This window comes from Dendropsophus ebraccatus, chromosome 2 (genome assembly GCF_027789765.1).
Source record: "Dendropsophus ebraccatus isolate aDenEbr1 chromosome 2, aDenEbr1.pat, whole genome shotgun sequence".
Lineage (NCBI taxonomy): Eukaryota > Metazoa > Chordata > Amphibia > Anura > Hylidae > Dendropsophus > Dendropsophus ebraccatus.
In genome coordinates, this window is record NC_091455.1 from 128,336,055 (window position 1) to 128,358,698 (window position 22,644).

A 22,644-nucleotide genomic window follows, 5' to 3' on the forward strand; every position below is an offset into this window, starting at 1 on the left:
ACACAGGAGCTTACAGACTAGGAGGACTGGGGGGACACAGGAGCTTACAGACTAGGAGGAGAACTGGGGGGCACAGGAGGTTACAGACTAGGAGGAGGACTGGGGGACATAGGAGCTTACAGACTAGGAGGAGGACTGGGGGGACACAGGAGCTTACAGACTAGGAGGACTGGGGGGGACACAGGATCTTACAGACTAGGAGGAGGACTGGGGGACATAGGAGCTTACAAACTAGGAGGAGGACTGGGGGACATAGGAGCTTACAGACTAGGAGGACTGGGGGGACACAGGAGCTTACAGACTAGGAGGACTGGGGGAACACAGGAGGTTACAGACTAGGAGGAGGACTGGGGGGCACAGGAGCTTACAGACTAGGAGGAGGACTGGGGGACATAGGAGCTTACAGACTAGGAGGAGGACTGGGGGGACACAGGAGGTTACAGACTAGGAGGAGGACTGGGGGGCACAGGAGCTTACAGACTAGGAGGAGGACTGGGGGACATAGGAGCTTACAGACTAGGAGGAGGACTGGGGGGACACAGGAGCTTATAGACTAGGAGGACACGGGGACACAGGAGCTTACAGACTAGGAGGAGGACTGGGGGGACACAGGAGCTTACAGACTAGGAGGAGGACTGGGGGGGACACAGGAGCTTAAAGACTAGGAGGACTGACTCAGTCCTCCTAGTCTGTAAGGTCTTGTGTCCCCCAGTGACCCCCCTCATACTAAGATCCTGGGAAAGCTGGGTGGCCTCAGTCATACTCACAACAATATAAGATGCAGAAAAGCTGGGTGACTTCTGAATGGCAGTCAGTCAGAATACTACCCACTTCCGGGGGCGGGGCCTTAAATCAGGGGTGGGACTTATCTGTACATACCCCAGACAGTTACGGAGGGCAAATCCTCTGTCAGTGGGCCCCCAGCTTCTATTCTTCCCTCCCCTTCTCCATACACCCCCACCTCGCTGCTACTTACATTCATAGTGCAGGTGCTGCTCCCCCGCCTCCACACACTCTGCCTGGGGAGAGGCTGGATGCTTCTGCAGTGCCTCCTGGGCTCTTCCGCAAACAGGGCCAGCAGAGTATGTGGTGCAGGGTGACCCGGACTCACAGGAAGCAGCTACAGCCCGGGCACCACAGCACACAGGCTCCTCCTCCTTTCCGACCACCACCAGCTCCCCCTTCTCCTCACTGACTGCGCAGACAGAATTGCAGGGGAGGCGGGAAAGTAGAGTGGCGCCGCTGCGGCCGGCTGTGCAATGCCCGCGCTGCACATCCAATCAGGTGCCGGGCCGGGTGACATCACACGCAGTCAGGCTTCCCGGCTCATTAGGTGGTTGAGGGATGAAAATTTGTGGCGACTCAGCCGGGGGGCCCCTGTCATGTGATCTGAACCAGGGAGCCCGGTGCACGTGCACCATATGCACCCAGGTTAAAGTGGCCCTGGCACAGGGGATAGAGTTCTTCCGGCTCTGCATTTGGCTGCATACACTTACAATGCAGGCAAATGATGAGCTGGAAGAAACCCATCTCCTAGGCGTGCCAGAATGGATAGAAAGATTTTTGCAGCATATGGCTATGTTCACACAATGTCAAAAATATCAGAGATTTTCATTTAAAAAAAAATCGTCCTTTTTTGCCACGATTTAACTGACTACAATGGCAATGCATTGAAGTCAGTGAGAAGACGGACATCCAATGCACAGTGTATTGAATAACGGATGTTTTTTCCCGCGGCTGTCAAAATAATGAGCATGATCATTATTTTTGGACATCTTTTGCAAACAGCGGATGTTTTTTATTACTAGTTCACACACAGTTTTTCCTGTTGTCACCATTCTTTCTACGTCTTTACTATTAAATTCAATGGACTTATCAGTTAAGACACACCCAAAGTTCAATTAGTGACACCAAACTAAAATAATGTCCAAACATCAGTCATTGCACTAAGGGGAGGCCAGGCTGCTGAATAATGTCCGTTATTTTAGCCTCAAAATAACGGACGTAATTTTAAACAGAGCTCAAAAAACGTTTTGTGAACATAGCAATACAGCCGTTAGCTCCAAATGATAGGTATCCTTTAAAGGGAGTACAAAAGTTAGAATTTACCATTGATTCACAATTTAGACTGCTTATTATTTCTCTATAATGTCCTTCATGTTACTGCTACTTCATAGGGTGGGTATTAAGACATGGCAGAAGAGGATGCCATTTTCTATGTATGTGCAGCATATAGAAGATGGAGAGTCCACAGCACACCAGCTCAGGTGGTACAAAAAGTGTAGTTTATTCCAAAATGGAGAACAAACAGATGCAACGTTTCGACGGCAACTGTAGTAGTGTACGGAACAAAGCACCATGTCCAGCCTGAGACATCAGACAGGCTGCTGGGGAAAGGCTGCAGGATGCATCAAAGACACAGTACTGCCGCTCGTCCCACTGATCCTCTTTCCGGTGCACGACCGCATCAGTAGATGGATACGCCATGTCGCTGTCATTTGGCCAACAGTGCAGGGAAATGTTATCAAAAAGTGTAAGAGTGAAGTTCCAAGTCCTCAGAACGACAAAGGCTGCTTACAAGCTCAGGTGGGGTGTGCCAAGGTCCTCCATATTTAGGTGTGCTATCTAAAAAAAAAATAGCAAAAGACATACATAGTAAAAAGCACAATTAAACTCCACACAGCCACAGAATAGCTAGTGGATACACTGCTCATTTAAAAAGTCTAGAATTCATCTTAAAATCCACATTCAGACCTAGGGGTTTTAAGGGACTGCAATTCGTAGATCCATTGTAACTCTTTTTTTCAAAAGAATGCTCACTCGGTCACCACCCCTTCTGAGTGGGGGTACGTGGTCGATGAGCATAAACCGCAAGTCCTTTTCAGTGTGCCCCATTTCAACAAAGTGATTAGAGACTGGTATATCCTGTCGTCTCCTGCGGATAGTGTATCTATGGTGGTTGATGTGTGTTTTAAAATCATTCTTGGTTTCACCCACATACAGGAGGCGACAGGGACACCACAGCACATATATCACATGGTCGGAACTACACGTCAAAAAATGCTTGAGAGGATAGATTTTTGTTAGAGGTAGGATGAATAAATGTAGTACCCTTGTGCATGAGTAGACAATTCGCACAAGAGCAACAAGGAAACAACCCTTTTCTTTGAGTTTTTAAGAAAGTATGTTTTAGCCTATTACTCATGGCCACATCGTTCTTTACCAATCTATCCTTGATGTTGGTACCTCTCCTGTAACTCATGAGAGGGGGACATTGTAAAGCCGGAATCTGTGTGTAACTGTCTTTGATGATATTCCAGTGTTTGCGAAGGATCTGTGAAAGGTGACCTGAGATGCAATGATACATCGTGATAAAAGCTAAGCATTCAACTTTAGGACGGTGATGGGCATGTAATAATTGTTGTCTGTCCATAGTGGAAACATGACTCTTGTGTTTAGAAATCAATGACATGGGATAGCCTTTTTCCAAGAATTTACCCATAATTTTTTCCAAAGCTGGTGCCACCCTTTCAGGATCGCTTACGATCTGCCGGGCTCGGAGCATCTGACTATATGGGAGGTACTTGACCATGGATTTGGGGTGGCAGCTACTGTAATGTAAGAGAGTGTTACAGTCAGTTTTCTTGGTGAACAGATCAGTGACAAATTTGTTGTCCCGGATGGTAACCAAAGTATCTAAAAATTGTACAGAGTCATATGAGTAAGTCATGGTGAATTGGATAGATGAATCAATGGAATTTAAGAATGTATGAAAAGCTTGTAACTCTACCTCGGTGCCAGACAAGATCAAGAAGACATCGTCTATGTATCTCCACCACCCCAGCACTAGGCTGAAGGGGTGGGACACATAGACAGATGCTTCCTCCATACCGGCCACAAAGATATTGGCGTAGGTAGGCACCATATTAGTGCCCATCACTGTTCCCTGTATTAGAATGAAAAAATTGTAATTGAATGTAAAATAAGTACAAGTAAGTACCAGTTCAAGCAGCAGTAAAAAAAAATTGCTACTCAAGCAATGTCATATATTCGTGACACAAGTGATTTTTTTACAAAAATTGAATACTTGGTAATTCCTCCACATGCCATAATCGTTTCTTTTGACATCGTTAGTCCGTACACCTCTATTTCGCACCAAGGAGGCTTAAAGGCTGTACAAAAGGCCCTTGAGACTTCTGGGCTTTCCCCAGAGAAAATTGATTTTTTTGTTACAGCTGCTTGAACTGGTACTTGTAATTATTTTACATTCAATGACAATTTTTTCATTCAAATACAGGGAACGGCGATGGGCACTAATGTCTTTGTGGCCGGTATGGAGGAGGCATCTGTCTATGTGTCCCACCACTTCAGCCTAGTGTTGGGGTGGTGGAGATACATAGATGATGTCATCTTGATCTGGTCTGGCACCGAGGAAGAGTTACAAGCTTTTCATACATTCTTAAATTCCATTGATTCAGCTATCCAATTCACCATGACTTACTCATATGACTCTGTACAATTTTTAGATACTTTGGTTACCATCCGGGACAACAAACTTGTCACTGATCTGTTCACCAAGAAAACTTGAAACTGACTGTAAGAAAACAAACTGACTGTAACACCCTCTTACATTACAGTAGCTGCCACCCCAAATCCATGGTCAAGTACCTCCCATATAGTCAGATGCTCCGAGCCCGGCGGATCGTAAGCGATCCTGAAAGGGTGGCACCAGTTTTGGAAAAAATTACGGGTAAATTCTTGGACAGAGGCTATCCCATGTCATTGATTTCTAAATAAAAGAGTCATGTTTCTACTATGGACAGACAACAATTATTACATGCCCATCACCATACCAAAGTTGAACGCTTAGCTTTTATCACGACGTATCATTGCATCTCAAGTCACCTTTCACAGATCCTTCGCAAACACTGGAATATCATCAAAGACAGTTACACACAGATTCCGGCTTTACAAAATCCCCCTCTCATGAGTTACAGGAGAGGTACCAACATCAAGGATAGATTGGTAAAGAACGATGTGGCCATGAGTAATAGGCTAAAACAAACTTTCTTAAAAACTCAAAGAAAAGGGTTGTTTCCTTGTTGATCTTGTGTGAATTGTCTACTCATGCACAAGGGTACTACATTTATTCCTCCTACCTCTAACAAAATCTATCCTCTCAAGCATTTTTTGACGTGTAGTTCCGACCATGTGATATATGTGCTGTGGTGTCCCTGTCGCCTCCTGTATGTGGGTGAAACCAAGAATGATTTTAAAACACGCATCAACCACCATAGATACACTATCCGCAGGAGACGACAGGATATACCAGTCTCTAATCATTTTGTCATCGACCACGTACCCCCACTCTTTTTAACAAAGAGTTACAATGGATCTACGAATTGCAGTCCCTAAAACCCCCAGGTCTGAATGTGGATTTTAAGATGAATTCTAGACTTTTTAAATGAGCAGTGTATCCACTAGCTATTCTGTGGCTGTGTGGAGTTTAATTGTGCTTTTTACATGTCTAGATAGCACACTTATATATGGAGGACCGTGGCACGCCCCACCTGAGCCTGTATGCAGCCTTTCTCGTTCTGAGGACTTGGAACTTCACTCTTACACTTTTTGATAACATTTCCCTGCACTGTTGGCCAAATGACAGCGACATGGCGTATCCATCTACTGATGCGGTCGTGCACCGGAAAGAGGATCAGTGGGACGAGCGGCGGTATTGTGCCTTTGATGCATCCTGCAGCCTTTCCCTATCAGCTTGTCTGATGTCTCGGGCCGTACATGGTGCTTTGTTCCGTACACTGCTACAGTTGCCGTGGTTACGGCACATACCCTCTCCTATTGGACAGTGTCGCGGTCATGGGGCAAGGCTGTTTGACGCATGCGCACTGGCCTATACCCCATGCCGAAGTTACACACTGGACTCTATTCCTCTCCATTTCCACACATGGCTGCGGCAATCAGGACTTTGTATACATGCCTCCATAGGTGGTGAGTGGCCTCTGGATCCTCCTCCTTATCCAGTATGAATTATTTCATGAATTATAATCTGTGTGCTTATCTCAAGATTCGCTTTATCACATAATGCACTAGTCACAGCACTAACTGTTTGCGGTTATATATGCACTTGTAGTGCTCTTAATATGTTTATATTTTTCACTGTAGACAATGTTATTGTTATTATGCAAAATATATTTATGGGCGGAATATATTACCCTCATCACTATTTATTGATGTCATCATGACCCACCCACTATGCTTGAGAAAGAAATGTCGAAATGTTGCATCTGTTTGTTCTCCATTTTGGAATAAACTACACTTTTTGTACCACCTAAGCTGGTGTGCTGTGGACTCTCCATCTTATATCTGCGGAATCCTTGGCCTGAGGACTTATTCCCTGAGCACCCTGGATCTGGATGTGCGGCTTGTTTTCTACTTTCTGTGCAGCATATAGGAGACATCATAGAGACTAGGCTCCACCCACTAGTTCAGAGACAATTAAAAATCACAGCTGGAGCCCGCAGAGCATGAAAAATGCCACATAAAAGTTATCTAGTGATCAGAAATAGTGGTACTTATATTCATGCACAACAGCTTATCTTGAAAAGTTACTTGAATGAAAGGTACATGTTAAATGTTTAATACTGTAGATACAATTATTTAGTTGCCTCAATGTGTATAATTTTTTTTTTCTTGTAACAGTAGTGTCAGCAAACTATCAAGTAAATTAGAAGTAAATAAACATCTTACATGAATATAAATAAAATGTTATCCTATTTCAGTTTTTCCTGGACGATAATTTAATTTCTATAAATTCAGCCTTCAAATGGTCAAATTCTAGTTCATCCGACTCTATGGAAGAAAAACAATGGCTTGTTCAGAACAACTACTTTTTCCTTCCGGTGAGTGTGCTCATTTTAATTCTCTTTAATGACTTCTGGTTAAGTTAAAGTCGTTTTAAATTTTGAATGAAAGAATGGTTTTACATACACTTTCATAATCATATCTTCCATAATTAATATAGTATATGGAATGTGTTCAGATCCAATTTCTTGAAAGGGACTTTTATGAGGTTGTGTTCTACAGTACTACAGTAGCGCCTAGGTCTGCCAGCCAAACACTGTTAACTGAGTGTGGAGAGAAGTAGGAGTTGGGAGGGGGTATGGGGTACACCTGTGATAGCATCTTATGATTATCTTTAGAAATGAGGGAATTTACAGTAATAACAAAGCAAAGCGCTTAGTTATCTCTGCAATCTGCTTATCAGCCTGCTACAGCTTAACTCTCTGATCCATGCTGCTCCGCCCCGGGTGCTGGGAAAACTGGATCCATTCCTGGGAAACTTCTCCCAGTTTGCTAAGACTGGATTCAGCTTTTCCAGGCACCTGGGGAGGAGCGGCACTGAGTTAAAAGCCAGCAGGCTGATGAGCGGATTGGAGAGATAACGGAGCGCTTTGCTTCGTTATTACTGTACATTCCCTCATCTCTAATTATCTTAAAAAAAAATTAAGTCTGATACCTGACCCTGACACTTGACTTAAAAGTATTTAAAGTAGTTTTTTGCCATAAGAAATAGAGCTTGCCATCTGCTGCCACATACGGATGGTAACCTCCCTTTAGTCATACTTGCATATACTTGTGATAAAATATTACTTAATCAATTATTTTTAAATGTTGAATAACTTTACTTTCAGCTTACTGCACAAGTATTTCAAATAATAAAAAATGGGTATAATGCCAAAATACATATATTACTGTCATACATTCCTATATATATATTTCATACCAGATACCAGGAGAAAAAAAAAATATTCTGTTAGAATCTAATTGTACATTATAATCTGGTTTCTTAGATTGGAATTTAAAATTAACCTCTTAAGGACCCATGACGTACCGGTACGTCATGGATCACTGTCACTTAAGGACCCATGACGTACTGGTACGCGGGTCCTTTAAGAGGGCGCCGTGGCCGGCTGGTACGCGATCGCGAGAAATGGCCTGCTGAAATACACTGCAGGCCATCCCTCCTTGTCGGAATGGGGGTTGTTAACCAACCCCCCCCCCCCCCATGCCGACGATCGCCGCTATTGGCTGATCAGTTCAGATCAGCCAATAGCGGCGATCTGAACCTTTCCGGGCCATCGGTAACCCGATGACCCGGAAAATAATGGCGGCCGGTGCTGTCCGCGACAGCACCGAGCGCCATTACTGTTAAAAGTAATGGTGGCCACGACCCGATCGCCGTGATCGGCCGGCTGGTACCGGCCGGCCGATCATGACAATCAAAGTCCCCAAAAGTAATAACTACCTGCTCTGGACCCCTCAGCTAGGTAGCTGAGGGATCGAGAGCAGGTATTTGGCCATACTCACCGAATCCCAGGGTCCCGATTGGTGTCTTCCGGGTTCCGTGACGTCATCTTCTTCTGTTCGGGACACGTCTTTTCCGCCAGTACCGTCCCAATAAGAGATGACAGTATGGCGTGAAATTCTACAAACTCTGTGAGAGTACCTCAGGATGCACTTACAGATTTAGGCTATGTTAACACTGCGTATGAATCCGTCCGTAGATCGTACGCCGCCGCACATGTGCGGCTGAAACTACGGGCGTGGGAAAGATAGAAAAATAGAAAAATGTGTCCGGATGCGTACGAACCGCGAACATCCGCCCACAGTACAGTTATGCTTCCCTAGCTTGTTTCGAAGCGATCTGAGGCAGGTCATTTACTTGGAAATCTTCGCCCAGCCCCGTAAACCACACAGAACCTTTTGGATCGAAAAAATCAAGTTCAATTTGGCTGAAATAAGTACTTCGTACGGGACCGCATGGAAATCCACGGCCGTGAGTTTCAACATTTCCGTCCTCAAACAATGGTCTTGTTCATTTTTCACGGTGCCGTATACGATCCGGCCATAAGCTAGTGTGCACTGTGCGGGCGTATATTGTATACTTTCAAGCGAACGCATCAACCTCAAAACTACGTGCGTATATTCGCGGTTCGCACTATTGACGGATTCATACGCAGTGTGAACATAGCCTTAGGGTACGTGCACACTGCGGAATGGCGAAGGTTAACCCTTCGTGCATTCCGCAGCTGGCACCCACAGACGGACTGTTGCGGGCGCGCATGTCTCCGCACATGTCATAGACTCCATTCTATGCACGAGCGGATTCCATCGTCCATCCAAAGAATGAACGCATTGGACAGAGAGCGGAATCCGCCCGTGCATAGAATGGAGTCTATGACATGGGGGGAGACGCACACCTGCATCAGTCTGCCGGTGGGTGCCAGCTGCGGAATGCACAAAGGGTTATCCTTCTCCATTCAACAGTGTGCACGTACCCTTAGAGTGTATGAAGGAAGGGACACCCAAATCCAGCCCCCACCATGCCCCCCCCCCCCATCTTCGGAGTTAGTAGGAAGATCGTTCGGGAACTGATCTTCCCACTGCTGGATAAAGGTCACCACCTGTACGGGATAACTTTTATACCAGCACCCCCTGTTTCGGTCCCTCGCTGCCCAAGCTACTGTAGCTTGCGGCATGATCCGAACATATCAGAAGCAGTAATAGAGCCCTAATATTTAGCAGCCATGGAGCAGACCCAGCGCTTCTGGATATGAAGGACCCCCTATCGCACCAGGACAACATTTTCCAGGTGACGTCCCCCACACTGAAAAACAGGAGACCCCAGAAGAAGTGCAGAGTGTGGCGTAACAGGGGGATCAGGAAGGACACCATTTTCCAGTGTGGACACCTGTCCTGATCACCCCGGCCTCCGCATACTGGATCGCTTCATGGCGTACCACACGTCATTGGAGTTCTACATTATCTAAATTCTGTCCCTTATTCCTATCTCAGGGGTCACGTTGATTCGGGGATTATTCTGATTGCCATTATGGAGTCGGGAAGGAATTTTTCCCCTGTGAGGAGGCTACTGTCGTCTGCCTTATGAGGATTTTTTGCCTTCCTCTGGATCAACACAGGTTGAATTTGATGGACACCTGTCCTTTTCAACCTTATAAACTAATAATTGGCCTAATACCCCCAAATAAATTAGAATGGTCCCTTTTCCCCAACTAAATAGGTATGGCCGCCATTCCCATTAGAGGCTTGCCATGATGCAATTTGAAAGCCTCTGTGCGGCCAGGACAGTATAATCCCCCACATGTGACCCCATTCTGGAAATTACACCCCATAAGGAATCTAACAAGGGTAAGCCTCCAAAGGGAAGGAGCGCCATTTGCTTTTTTGAGGCTGGATTTGGCTGGAATGGATTTCGAGGGGCCATGTTGCATTTAAAAGGCCCCTGTGTTGCTAAGACAGTTGAAACCCCCCACAAGTGACCCCATTATGGAAACTACACCCCTCAAGGAATGTAACAAGGGGTGTAGTGAGCATATGGACCCCACTGGTGACGGGCACAAATGTGGAACAAAGTGGCGTGAAAATGAAATATTACATTTTTTACACTATAATGTTGGTCTAGCCTTGAATTTATCATTTTCACAAGGGGTTAAAAGAGAAAAAAAACACAAACTGTGTAGAGCAATTTCCCCCGAGTCCGTAAATACCCCACATGTGGACATAAAGCGCCATGTGGGTGCAGTGCAAGCCTCCGAAGGGAAGGAGCGCCATTTGGATTTTGGAGGTTAGATTTGGCTAGAATGGTTGATGAACGCCATGTCGCATTTACAGAGCCCTCATGCTGCCAAAACACTGTAAACCCCCCACAATTGACCCCATTCTGGAAACTACACCCCTCAAGGAATCTAACAAGGGGTGCAATGAGGATATGGACCTCTTGATGACGGGCACATTTGTGCCGTGAAAGTGAAAAAATGAAAATTTTCACTTTCACGCCACATTGTTCCACATTTGTGCCCGTCACCAGTGGGGTCCATATGCTCAGTGCACCCCTTGTTAGATTCCTTAAGGGGTGTAGTTTCCAGAATGGGGTCACTTGTGGGGGGTTTCCAGTGTTTTGGCAGCACGAGGGCTCTGTAAATGCGACATGGGCCTTGAAATCCATTCCAGTGAAATCCAGCTTCTAAAAGCCAATTGGCGCTCCTTCCCTTTGGAGGCTCGTGCTGCGCCCGCTTGGCACTTTATGTCCACATGTGGGGTATTTACGTACTCGGGAGAAACTGCACTACATGTTTTGTAGGGTGTGGGGGGTGCAGTTTCTGAAATGGGGTGCTTTGTGGGGCTTTCTAACATACAGTCCCCTCAAATACACTTTAAACCTGAACAGGTCCCTAAAAATATCTGATTTTGAAATTTTACTGAAAATTTGGAAATTTGCTGCTAATGTTTTATGCTTTCTATTGTCTAAAAAAAATGAAATATAGTTTAATAAATGCCGCCAACATAAAGTAGACATGTTGCTAATGCTATTTAATATATAATTTATGTGGTATAACCATTTTCTGTATAAGCAGAAAAGTTTTAAAGTTGGAAAAATGCATTTTTTCACAATTTTTCACGTTATTTGGTTTTTTTTCATAAAGATTCGTTATTAGTATCGACTCCAATTTACAAGAAATGTGAAGAACGATATGTCACGAGAAAATAATCTCAGAATCAGCCGGATAGGTTAAAGCATCCCGAAGTTATTAATCAATAAAGTGACACAGGTCATATTCATAAAATTTTCTCCGGTCCTTAAGGCCATTTAAGGCACGGTCCTTAAGGGGTTAAACAATTGGGCCTACACTTGGGAGCTATGTTCACACTGCTTATGAATCCGTCCGTAGTGCAAACTGCGAATATACGCACGTAGTTTTGAGGTTGATGCGTTCGCTTGAAAGTATATGATATACGCCTGCACAGTGCACACTACGTATGAGCTTACGGCCGGATCTTATACGGTGTTGTGAAAAATGAACAAGACCATTGTTTGAGGACGGAAATGTTGAAACTCACGGCCGTGGATTTCCATGCGGTCCCGTACAAAGTACTTATTTCAGCCAAATTGAACTTGATTTTTCGATCCAAAAGGTTCTGTGTGGTTTACGGGGCTGGGCGAAGATTTCCAAGTAAATGACCTGCCTCAGATCGCTTCGAAACAAGCTAAGGAAGCATAACTGTACTGCGGGCGTATGTTCGCGGTGTGTATGCATCCGGCCACATGTCGATTTTTCGCACGCCCGTAGTTTCAACCGCATATGTACGTCTGCCGATGGCAACAACAGCCGTGCTTTTACGTAGCATGAACATAGCCTTAGGCTATGCTCACACACAGTGAAAAATATAAAAATATGGTCATCATTTTGAGTAAAAACATAATGATGTGAACTGTAATGTACATGTTCATTATTTAGACAGTCGTAATAAACCTCTTAAAGACATATGCCGTTCAGGAGTTCAGAGGGGGGCTGCGCCGCGACCCCACTCTGGACTGCCGCCATCCCGACTGCTATCTGCAGCACAGGACCATGGCTATTAGCGCTAATTAAGACCATTAGATGCAGCTGTCAAACATGACAGCTGCATCTAACAGCCTTCTATGGAAAACAGAAAAAAAAAGGAAAAAATTGGTCAGCTCTCCTAGAACACTGTTCACACTAGGCAGGAGCACGTTGCCATGGCTGAAATTGCAAACACACAAAAACACAGAAAAATGCAACAGCTCACCGCATAAGCAAGATACAGACCCACCATAGACATGAAAATAATTAAAAGCAGCCCCCCCAACTGCCTAAAAAATTCCCACAAAAATAATGAGTCTCTTGGTTACTATTTGCAAACAGCGTAAACTGCCTCACCACGATAAGGTGGACTCATATCGAGGCAGACCCTACACTGTATGTACACTATGGCCTCTCCATGGCGTATAATACGCCTATGCTCTGGGCATGCAAGATCCGTCTAATACCTGCAAAAATAATTGCATCACCTGAGTGCAACCCAACTGCCCAAAAAATTCCCACAAAAATAATGAGTCTCTTGGTTACTATTTGCAAACAGCGTAAACTGCCTCACCACGATAAGGTCCACTTAAAATTAAGTCTGCCATTGCAAAGTACAATTAGTCACGCAAAAAATAACTCTTGTGGGTTTCTAGGTAAAAAAAAAAATGCAAGTGCTATGGCCTTTTAAACACAAGGAGGAAAAACTGAAACCGCAAAAACGAAAATTGGCTCCGTCCTTAAGAGGTTAATTACAACTGTCCATTTTCCTATTGACTTTAATGAAGTGCATTATTATATTGACTGTTTTTTTTATTTTACATTGTGTGAACATATCCTTGGGAAGACATATAAATATGCATTCATTAATTGTATATACAGGGTAATTTAAAAAGTATGGTGCAAAATTATAGCCTCAGCATTTATAACCGAGAGAACATAACAAAAATTTATTTACATGAGAAGACATACTATCTTTCCAAGGTTTATTTATACAAGATCAATAGATCTAACAGTCTGTGACAGAGGGATAGAAAGGTTATCCTGGTGCAAGGTTCTCATTTTGTACCCCCCTATGCCCCTAGCATTGAAAGTTGAAACAAGGACAGAAAGTGTGTGTGTGTGTGTGTGTGTGTGTGTGTGTGTGTGTGAGTGTGTGTATATGTTTTTGCTTTTTGTTATAGATGTTCATATACGCTTTTATTTTAAACAGTTATTTGTATACAGTGACCCCCAGGGGACATCTACTCTGATTGGAGTCACTCAATTCTTTTTCTTTTCCATCCAGTAAGGGCCTTGACTCTTCTTTCCAGAATCTGCCTGATGGGCGGGCAGGGGGGCCGCCATGCCTCCTCCCATGCCTAATTTACCATGGTTTACGTGTAGATTTCTGCAAAGTTTCCACCGGCAACAAGAGCAGGTCCCCCTGGATTTACAAAGAGAGAGACAATTTACTATCTGTGAATATAGAGCATGACTTATTTTTTATTTTGTAGGCGGTTGGTATTATGTGGTATGAATTTATTAAAACAGAGTTATGTGCCTTTGTTGGTTATGATAATGAAATATTATATTATACAATATATTACACATAGGCTATGTACCCACAGCATCTTTTTAAGATAAAAAGAAAAACAATTTTTTTCTTTATAATAACGGATAGTGATAATGATTATAATTATTATTTACAGCACCCGTTATAAAATAACAGCCACTATTTAACCTAAAAAGACATTGTGGGAACATAGCCTTAGTATGTATTTTGTATATCATGTAGTTTATTTAACTTTAATACACCAATAATGCATAATACATATTACTACATATAGTAATACTGTACAGTTTTCATTATAAAATGTTTCTATTGATTGGGAACAGTTGAAAAGAATAGAAGCTAAAAAAAATCTGTAAAATCCCAACACGAGACTAATAAAAAGAAAGACACGTTGCATCCTAGTTAATTATGAAGTCACTTGAGAATCTTTCACAGCAGGTGTGATTTCATAATTAACAGTGTGCAGAATATTTCAGGCTACACGTGTACCAAAATAGCATTCTTCCAATCTAGCTTGCGATTTAGAATACCAACAAATTGTATGTTGTTAAAGGAAATGAAAAATACTTATTTTGCTAATAGACTTTATCATAGATTCCCTATCATCATAATGGAAATTAAGCTTTTCACAAAATTAGTAAAGTGCATATTTAAGTCCTCCACATTTGTTACGTATAAGGTCTATATAAATAACATTATTTTGTAACAGTCTAAACATCTAAAGAACAAAGAAAAAGTCATGCTTAACTCCACAATAAAATACTAAATTATATTTTTTTTCCACTTAATAACCAATGCCCATTTTTCATATCTGTCTCATTTTATGTTGCAATAACTTAGCAATTCTTTACCTAATCTAAGTGATTCTAAGATTGTTTTTTTGTGACACATTGTTATTTTTTTGTGTATGTTAGTGGTAATTGTTTGTGAACAACTAAATTTTGTGAAAAAATTGAAAACATTTTCTGCCAAGGCTAGGGCAGCTTTTTACATCAGTTTCACTGTATGGCTATGTTCACACAACATCAAAAATAGAGAAAAGGCACCTTATTTTGCTATTTAAAATAACGCCTATTTTTTGCCGTAATTTCACTGGCTGCAATGGTAATGCATTGAGGTCAATGGAAAGAAGGAGGTCCAATGCACACAATGTATTGAATAATGGACATTTTTACCATGGACATCAAAATAATCATTTTTTTTCGGCCGTCTATTGCAAACAGCAGACGTGTATTATTAGCTGCTGACACACAGTTTTTCTTTTGTCCCCATTCTTAGACTATGTTCACACACGTTTTTTCAGCTCAGTTTAAAATGACGTCCGTTATTTTGAGTCTAAAATAGCAGACATTATTTAGCAGCCTGGCCTCCCCTTGTGCACTGACTGGTGTTTGTACGTCATTTTAGTTTAGATTAGTGGGATTACTAATTGAACTTTGGGTGTGTCTTAATTGAAAAGTCCATTGAATTTAGTAGTAAAGACGGAGAAAGAACAGTGGAAAAAAGGAAACTGTGTGTGAACTACTAATAAAAAAAGTCAGCTGTTTGCAAAAGACGTCCGTAAATATTGATTATGTTCATTATTTTGATGTCCACGGCAACAACGTCCATTATTTAGTACATTGTGTACATTGGATATCCGTCTTCCCATTGACTTTAATGCATTGCCATTGTAGTCGGTTAAATCGCGGAAAAAAACGGACGTGTTTTTTTTTATATGAAAATTGGCCACTTTTTCTCTATTTTTGACGTTGTGTGAACATAGCCTTTCTTCTTTTTTACTATTAAATTCAATGGACTTTTTAATTAAGACACATCCAAAGTCCAATTAGAAACTCCAAACTAGAATAATGTACCAAGAGCTGTCAGGGGAGGCCAGACAGCTAAATACCGTCCGTTATTTTAGCCTCAAAATGACAGATGTCATTTTAAACGAAGCAGAAAAAACGTTGTGTGAACATAGCCTATCCATTTCAGAACATGGTCAACCACGTCTTTGTGTATGTAAAAAAAATGTAAAGAAGAACGGATCCTTTTGCATCTGTTTTTTTTTTTCTAATGTAAGTCAAGGGAATACTGATACTACAGGATGGTATACAACTCCATACGTTTCTGCATCCTTTTTTTCAATGCAACAGATATGTTACATGGACAGCAAAAATGCAGTTTGGCTCTATCCTTATTAAAAAAAAAAAAAAAAAAAAAAAGATAGTCATGCCACTAGCCACACAAATTAATTAATATTTCACATTTACAGAGTGGCCAAACGGAGTGACTAAACGAATCCCACTTCACTCATCTCTATAAGAAAGTGTAAATCACACATATTATATTACATAAATCAGCTCTTCTCATCACTCATCATTCAGTTATGGCATAACATGAAAATTCTTAAGTTTCACAATATGCATACCAATATACAAAATATTTAACATTCTTATAATTTTTTCTTTTACTTGCAGTACTTTATATACAGTTGTATTCTTGGATTCATTTCTTGTTCTGTATTTATACGGATAAATTATGAATTGAAAATGATTATCATGCTCATTGCTTTGGTGATATACAACGTTATCCTTCTTCATACACATGCTCCAATGCTTGAGGCCTATAGCAGGTACCTCTATGCAACAGTTTCCCTAGAAAGGTATGTTTTTCCTTTTTATTTTACTACTTACTTACTTAATTTTTTTTGGTCTTTCTTAATACAGTGGTTAGTCAAGTTACAGTATTAACTGGTTCCAGAACAAACATTGTAAGTTTAAGGCTATGTTCACACATCGTAAGAGACCAGCCATTCCGTGACCTGCAGAGTTTTGATGAGGGCGCATCCTTGTGTGCCCGCATCAAAGCTTCCCACAGCACACTATGGAGCGAGCGGCCTGAGCCACCCGCCCCACAGTGTGCACTGATATGGTTTTTCTACGGCCGCTATTCACTGAATAGCGGCCGCAGAAAACTGGCATGTCAGTTGTTTGCGGCGCCACTAGGGATCCCAGCCGGTGTGTATACTATGTGTATACGCTCCGGCCGGGATCCCATAAACAGCAATGCAACGTATATTCTCGTAAAAATCACGGCTGTTGTACAACGGCCATTGTGTGAACATAGCCTAAAAATGTAGGCTAGGTTCACACTGTGTATTTGTTATCCTTTTAATGCAGTGCTTCTCAATTCCAGTCCTCAGGCCTCACCAACAGGTCATGTTTTGAGGATTTCCCATACAAAGATCACCTGTGATAATACCTGATGCACTGAGTATAATTATATCACCTGGCAAATACTAAGGAAATCCTCAAAACATGACCTGTTGGTGAGGCCTGAGGACTGGAATTGAGAAGCACTGTTTTAATGGATACGTTTTATAGGGGGGGGGGGGGGGTATGTTAAAACGGATCAATTTTTCATTAACTGACAGTATTAAAAAAGGATCAAAATGGACCCGTTTTTATTTTTTAGTACACACAGTAAACTACAATTTTTTGTACATTAAAATAAACATTTAAACACAGCTTAGGTTGAAAAATGACAGATAACATACAAAGTAAGAAATAGCTGCTGCAGGCTGTAAATCACTTTCCATGTTAAGGGAAGGACTTTAGTACACAAAGTTTACCAGAAAAATAAAATCGAGATGACCAAACCTGGTGTATAAGAAACTAACTCATCCTGGCACAGGTTAGGGACAAAATGGGAAAAATGAAAGGGACACTGGACCTGGGCGGAAGACAGAAGCAGACAGACAGGGTGAGCCCTAGAGTTTGCCCCCCCAATACTTTCCCTGCCTACTTACCAATCTTGGGCTACGCCGCAAGTGACAACTGGGTGGCAGTCCTTATACTGGGTGAAACACAGAATGAGACAAGACAAACAAACACAATAACAGAATAAAAAGAATAGTCAGGCAGATACAGGTCAAACCGAAGCAGAACAGTACAAAAACAGCAGGCAAAAATATAGGTCAGAAGGACAGGCAGAGAGGTCAGAATTCCAAGTAATCCAATCCCATATAAATGCCTGCTCAAGCTAAAAATCGCAAGCAAGGTCCCAGAGCACAAGTGAACTTCTTTTGAGATGTCAGGGTCCCAGTCCAGAGAGCGATTGGACCAGCCCTCTGACATTCAGACCACACAGAGCAAAAACTGTTAGGCAGAGGAGTGGTGGAGCCATAGCCATAGGCTGTATCCCAGTTTTCCAGGCGCTCCTCCCGCTGTAATCGCCCGCTCCACGGAGCAGGCAGACAACGGGAATCTGAAGCCAAGCGTTCGGGTTCATACGAACCCGAACCTCGGCAGGTTCGGATCATCCCTAGTGGAAACTGTCAATCAGCACACAAGTGATGGAATAATACAAAGTTCTGATTGGTGCAAGGGGAACATACAAGTCAGGCACTGAATCATGGCCAAAACCACGGTCTTTGATGCATTTTACGGGCAGATGACTGAACAGGCTCAGACATGATAACAAAGTTACTACACAGCACAGTGCATGCACTTGTCATTCAGGTGTTTTACAGTGAAATTCCCACTTTGATTAGTCAGGTCTTTTATCCATTTACATGTGCCACAGGTCCAGTCTATCTGTAGCTTAGTAAGACCATTGTATGCTGAAAATATTGTACTGTAACTCCAGGGACTCCTGTATACAAATGTTTGATGCTATCATTAGTTGTGAATCTATAAGGTATTCTGTGTCCTTGATGCAAAAAATGCTATTGTTGGTGAATTTTCATCTAATAATGCAATTCTTTCAATTTCTCATTAAAAATTAAAGGCTGGAACCACTTTGCTAGAGCACTGTATACCGTATGTTAGCGACAGTACATTGTGTTTCTGGTCTTCTTTTGAAAAAGCAGTGAAATTATGCATTTATCTAAGAAGTTAATGTTCCTTCACTGAGATTTAGCACATTGCATTTAACATTATAATAATTGTAAAACAGAATTTGATGATAAACCACCAGTGACAACCTGTAACAACACATTATGAGAAAGAACTTGTATTCAGATTCTGAGCACCAATTCTCACAATTTTCAATGTCAAATCTTAAGTTGTAGATATTTATTTTATTTACAACAAATTTGTTATACTGTCTTTTCATATACATACTACTGTATATTCCTACTTTTTATTTTTAAACTCAGATATCATACAGCCATACTACCCATATAATGCTAGTCATAGTGGCCATAAAATGTTACCAAATATAGTGCCCAAAATATACTATCCAGGGTTTGGATGTAAGAATCCTGTAGAAAATCAGCACCAGGTAGTAAGAGAAACATTGCTGAACTTCGTCTGCACAGTGTGCACAGCAAGCTTAAAGCGACTCTGTACCCGCAATCTAAACCCCCCCCCCCCCAAAAAAAGCCGCTTGATCCTTCAGATAGCTGCTTTTAATCCAAGATCTGTCCTGGGATCCGTTTGGCTGGTGATGCTGTTATTGTCCTAAAAAACAACTTTTAAACTTGCAGACCTGTGTCAAATTGGCATAGCCTAGAGTGTGTAACACCTCTCCTTAACTCCTCATCACTCGGAACGCCCCCGGGCAGAATTTTTCCTACTCATCACTTGTCTGAACACTGAACAGGTGCCTTAACGATCCAGCTCATGTGCAGTGTTCACACAGGTGATGAACAGGAGAGATTGTTCTAGGGGTATTCCTAATGATGAAGAGGCCACACCAATTTGACACAGGGCTGCAAGTTTAAAAGTTGTTTTTTAGGACAATAACCACATCACCTGCCAAACGGACCCCAGGACAGATCTTGAATTAAAAGCAGCTATCTGAAGGTACAATCAGTTGGGGGGGGTCAGATTGTGGGTACAGAGTCGCTTTAATGCAAACAGTCTGTTGTAGGCCAGCTCACCTGCCGTGGTATTGCCCTTGGTGCACGGTAAGACCCGGAGCCAGGGTCACAGCATACAAAAAGGAAAAGTCCAGCACCAAAATGGCAAATCCCATAAAGCTTAGTCTTTATTGTAATTCTTCACATCAGGTACAATGAATAAAAAAGTTTACGCGTTTCAACGCTTCTCGCTCCTTGTTCACAACTTAAACAAGTCGCTTTAATGGTTCACATAGTGTGGTACTAGTCTTGTACAGGTCAACACTACCTTAGAACAACTGAAGGCTGGCTGCTTGAGCAATACTGTACCTCATTCAAGAAATTGGCTCTCCATCTCCATGCTATGTGCTAAGGCACCTCAGCCACTCTCCACAGTTTTTCTTCAAGGTCACCAGGACTTTTTCCTTACATCACCTATGCACACCAGTCCTGCATTACATGCTCTCACAAATATACTTTCTTTAGGCTGAGAGGGTAAATAAACAATAGATCATCAAAAAAAATCTCACAGATGCCCATATCACTTGATTAGCAGTTTGGTACCGAATACAATTCTTGTCACTAGGTATGCATGGAAGTCCAGCACAGTCACATTCACCTGAATGGAACACCAGTAAATAAACACTGCTTATTCTCAGATTCATAGGGGTCCTAGCAGTCAAAGAGTGACTAAAGAGAACAAAGGGTTCAAGTTAAAAAAAAAAAAAAAAAAAGTGCGAAAAAGGTCATAACTTCAGGGGCTAGAGGTGCATAACCCCTTTCACTCTTACTTCAGAGCAGTGGCATAGTATGGATTGACAGCACCTGAGGCAATGCAAAGTAGTATTACAACCCCCTCCACACACAAACACACACCTCAGGGCCTCTATTTTTTTCCGCCTGGAGCAGCGTAGGTCTTCTCAGCGTGCAATGTGATGACATCATTGCTTACAGCCCACTGCAGAAGATTTGCACCACTCTAGAATACAGGACTCTAGAATTCCTGTTTCTCATTGGATGTGCAGTGTACACATCACCACTCACATTACATTGTTAGAGATGAAAAAGTTTGCACCTGGGGCAATCATCCGTCCCTACCCACCAACCTGTTAAGTTCAGGCTGCAACATAACAAAATGTAAAAGAAAAATGTCTATGATTTCTAAAAAAAAAAAAAAAAGTCAGTGATTTTCTAAAACTTATGGCAAGAAAATAGGAAGTGTCACATAGCTGGAAACAGGGTTTTTGTCACTACTTTATGCTGCCCTATGTGAGGAGACAGTTCTACTTTAATTAAACTAATACTCTATGGCTCTATGTTGCCTTCTTTACCATGAGAACTGTGAATCTGTGGAACAGTCTACCACAGGATCTTGTCACAGCAAAAACAGTAGAGGGCTTCAAAACCGGCCTAGACAAGTTCCTAGAGCAAAATAATATAAATGCATATGTATAGAACCTATCGCCCCTCCCCCTTCCCTGTATCCATCCCCTCCTTGGTTGAACTTGATGGACATGTGTCTTTTATCAACCGTATTAACTATGTAACTATGTAACTATATGTTCCCACATCTTTTTTACTTGTAAAAGTCCATCTTTATCAAAAGACAGGTGTTATTAATGTTCATGATCATTAATGACATCCATTTTTATCTAAAGATGGATGTTTTTCACGTAAAAAAGATGATAGGAAAACCAAAGCCAAAGACTGTAGGTCTATCAGGAAATAGCATGCATGCTGTCATAAGTGAAAACAGCAGGAGAGCATTTACCTGAAAGCAGTGTGATTAAATGTCAGATTCTTGTATTTGCAGACCAGGTGTACTCAAAGACCTGAAGACAATGGGATCTGTATCTCTTTTCATATTCTTTGTAACCCTGCTTGTTCTAAGTAGACAGGTAAGCAAAATATGAACATTATCGAAATCACCTTGCCTTTTAAATAACAAATTTATGGGCACATTTACTAAAGGCTGGAATTTTACATACAGGTCATAAACTTATTAGAAGGGCAATCCTCTGCTCATTATTTATTAAAGGGGTTATCCAGCGCTAGAAAAACATGAACACTTTTCCCCTACTGTTGTCTCAAGTTCAGGTGCGGTTTGCAATTAAGCTCCATTTACTTCAATGGAACTGAGTTTCAAAACCCCACCCAAACTGGAGACAACAGAAGGGGGAAAGTGGCCATGTTTTTGTAGCGCTGGATAACCCCTTTAAGAAGTGCAAGCCTCCTAATAAATTAGATGCATTGTGTGCCTGCCTTTACACTTCAGAATGAAATCTACACCAGCTAGGATCTGGTGTAGATTTCTGCTACAGTTTATTACAGTGTATTATATTAACAATCAGATGACCATGCAAACCCACCCAAAAAAACTACCCATAAAAATTATTTTTCTTCTAGAAAACATATTTGATATTGTCACATCTCTAACGGCTCAGAACTATAAAGCAGACTGATATTTATCCAGCATAGTGAATGCTGTAAAAAAAAAAAATAAATACAAGAAGTATTTTGGTAATCCACATCCCAAAAACGGAAAAGATGGCATAAAAATGATACATATGAAAACTACAAGCTTTTACTCAAAAACAAGCCCCCTCATCCACCTTAATAATGACTAAGACTGCTTTGACACAACTGAAGGACAACTCTTTAGGTGGTAGTGTAAGGGTAAATTTACACGGACGGATCCGCAGCGGATTTTACACTGCAAATTCACTGCAGATCCTATGCCAATTACTTTCAATGAGGATGCATACTCGAAGCGGGATTTACATCCCGCTGGGCAGGCTCGGACTGGCCTACAGGGGAGCAGGGGAATCCCCCGGTGGGCC

General features: G+C 42.0%; 1 protein-coding gene across 1 annotated transcript in view; it reads left to right on the forward strand.

Annotated features, from left to right (window-relative positions):
* Nucleotides 1–22,644, forward strand: part of ADCY2 (adenylate cyclase 2) — a 296,028-nt gene that overhangs the window by 255,686 nt on the left and 17,698 nt on the right. The window contains exons 17-19 of the mRNA XM_069959683.1: nucleotides 6,798–6,917; nucleotides 16,440–16,624; nucleotides 21,618–21,702. Coding sequence (XP_069815784.1) covers nucleotides 6,798–6,917; nucleotides 16,440–16,624; nucleotides 21,618–21,702 — 390 coding nt within the window. The remainder of the gene's footprint in view (nucleotides 1–6,797; nucleotides 6,918–16,439; nucleotides 16,625–21,617; nucleotides 21,703–22,644) is intronic.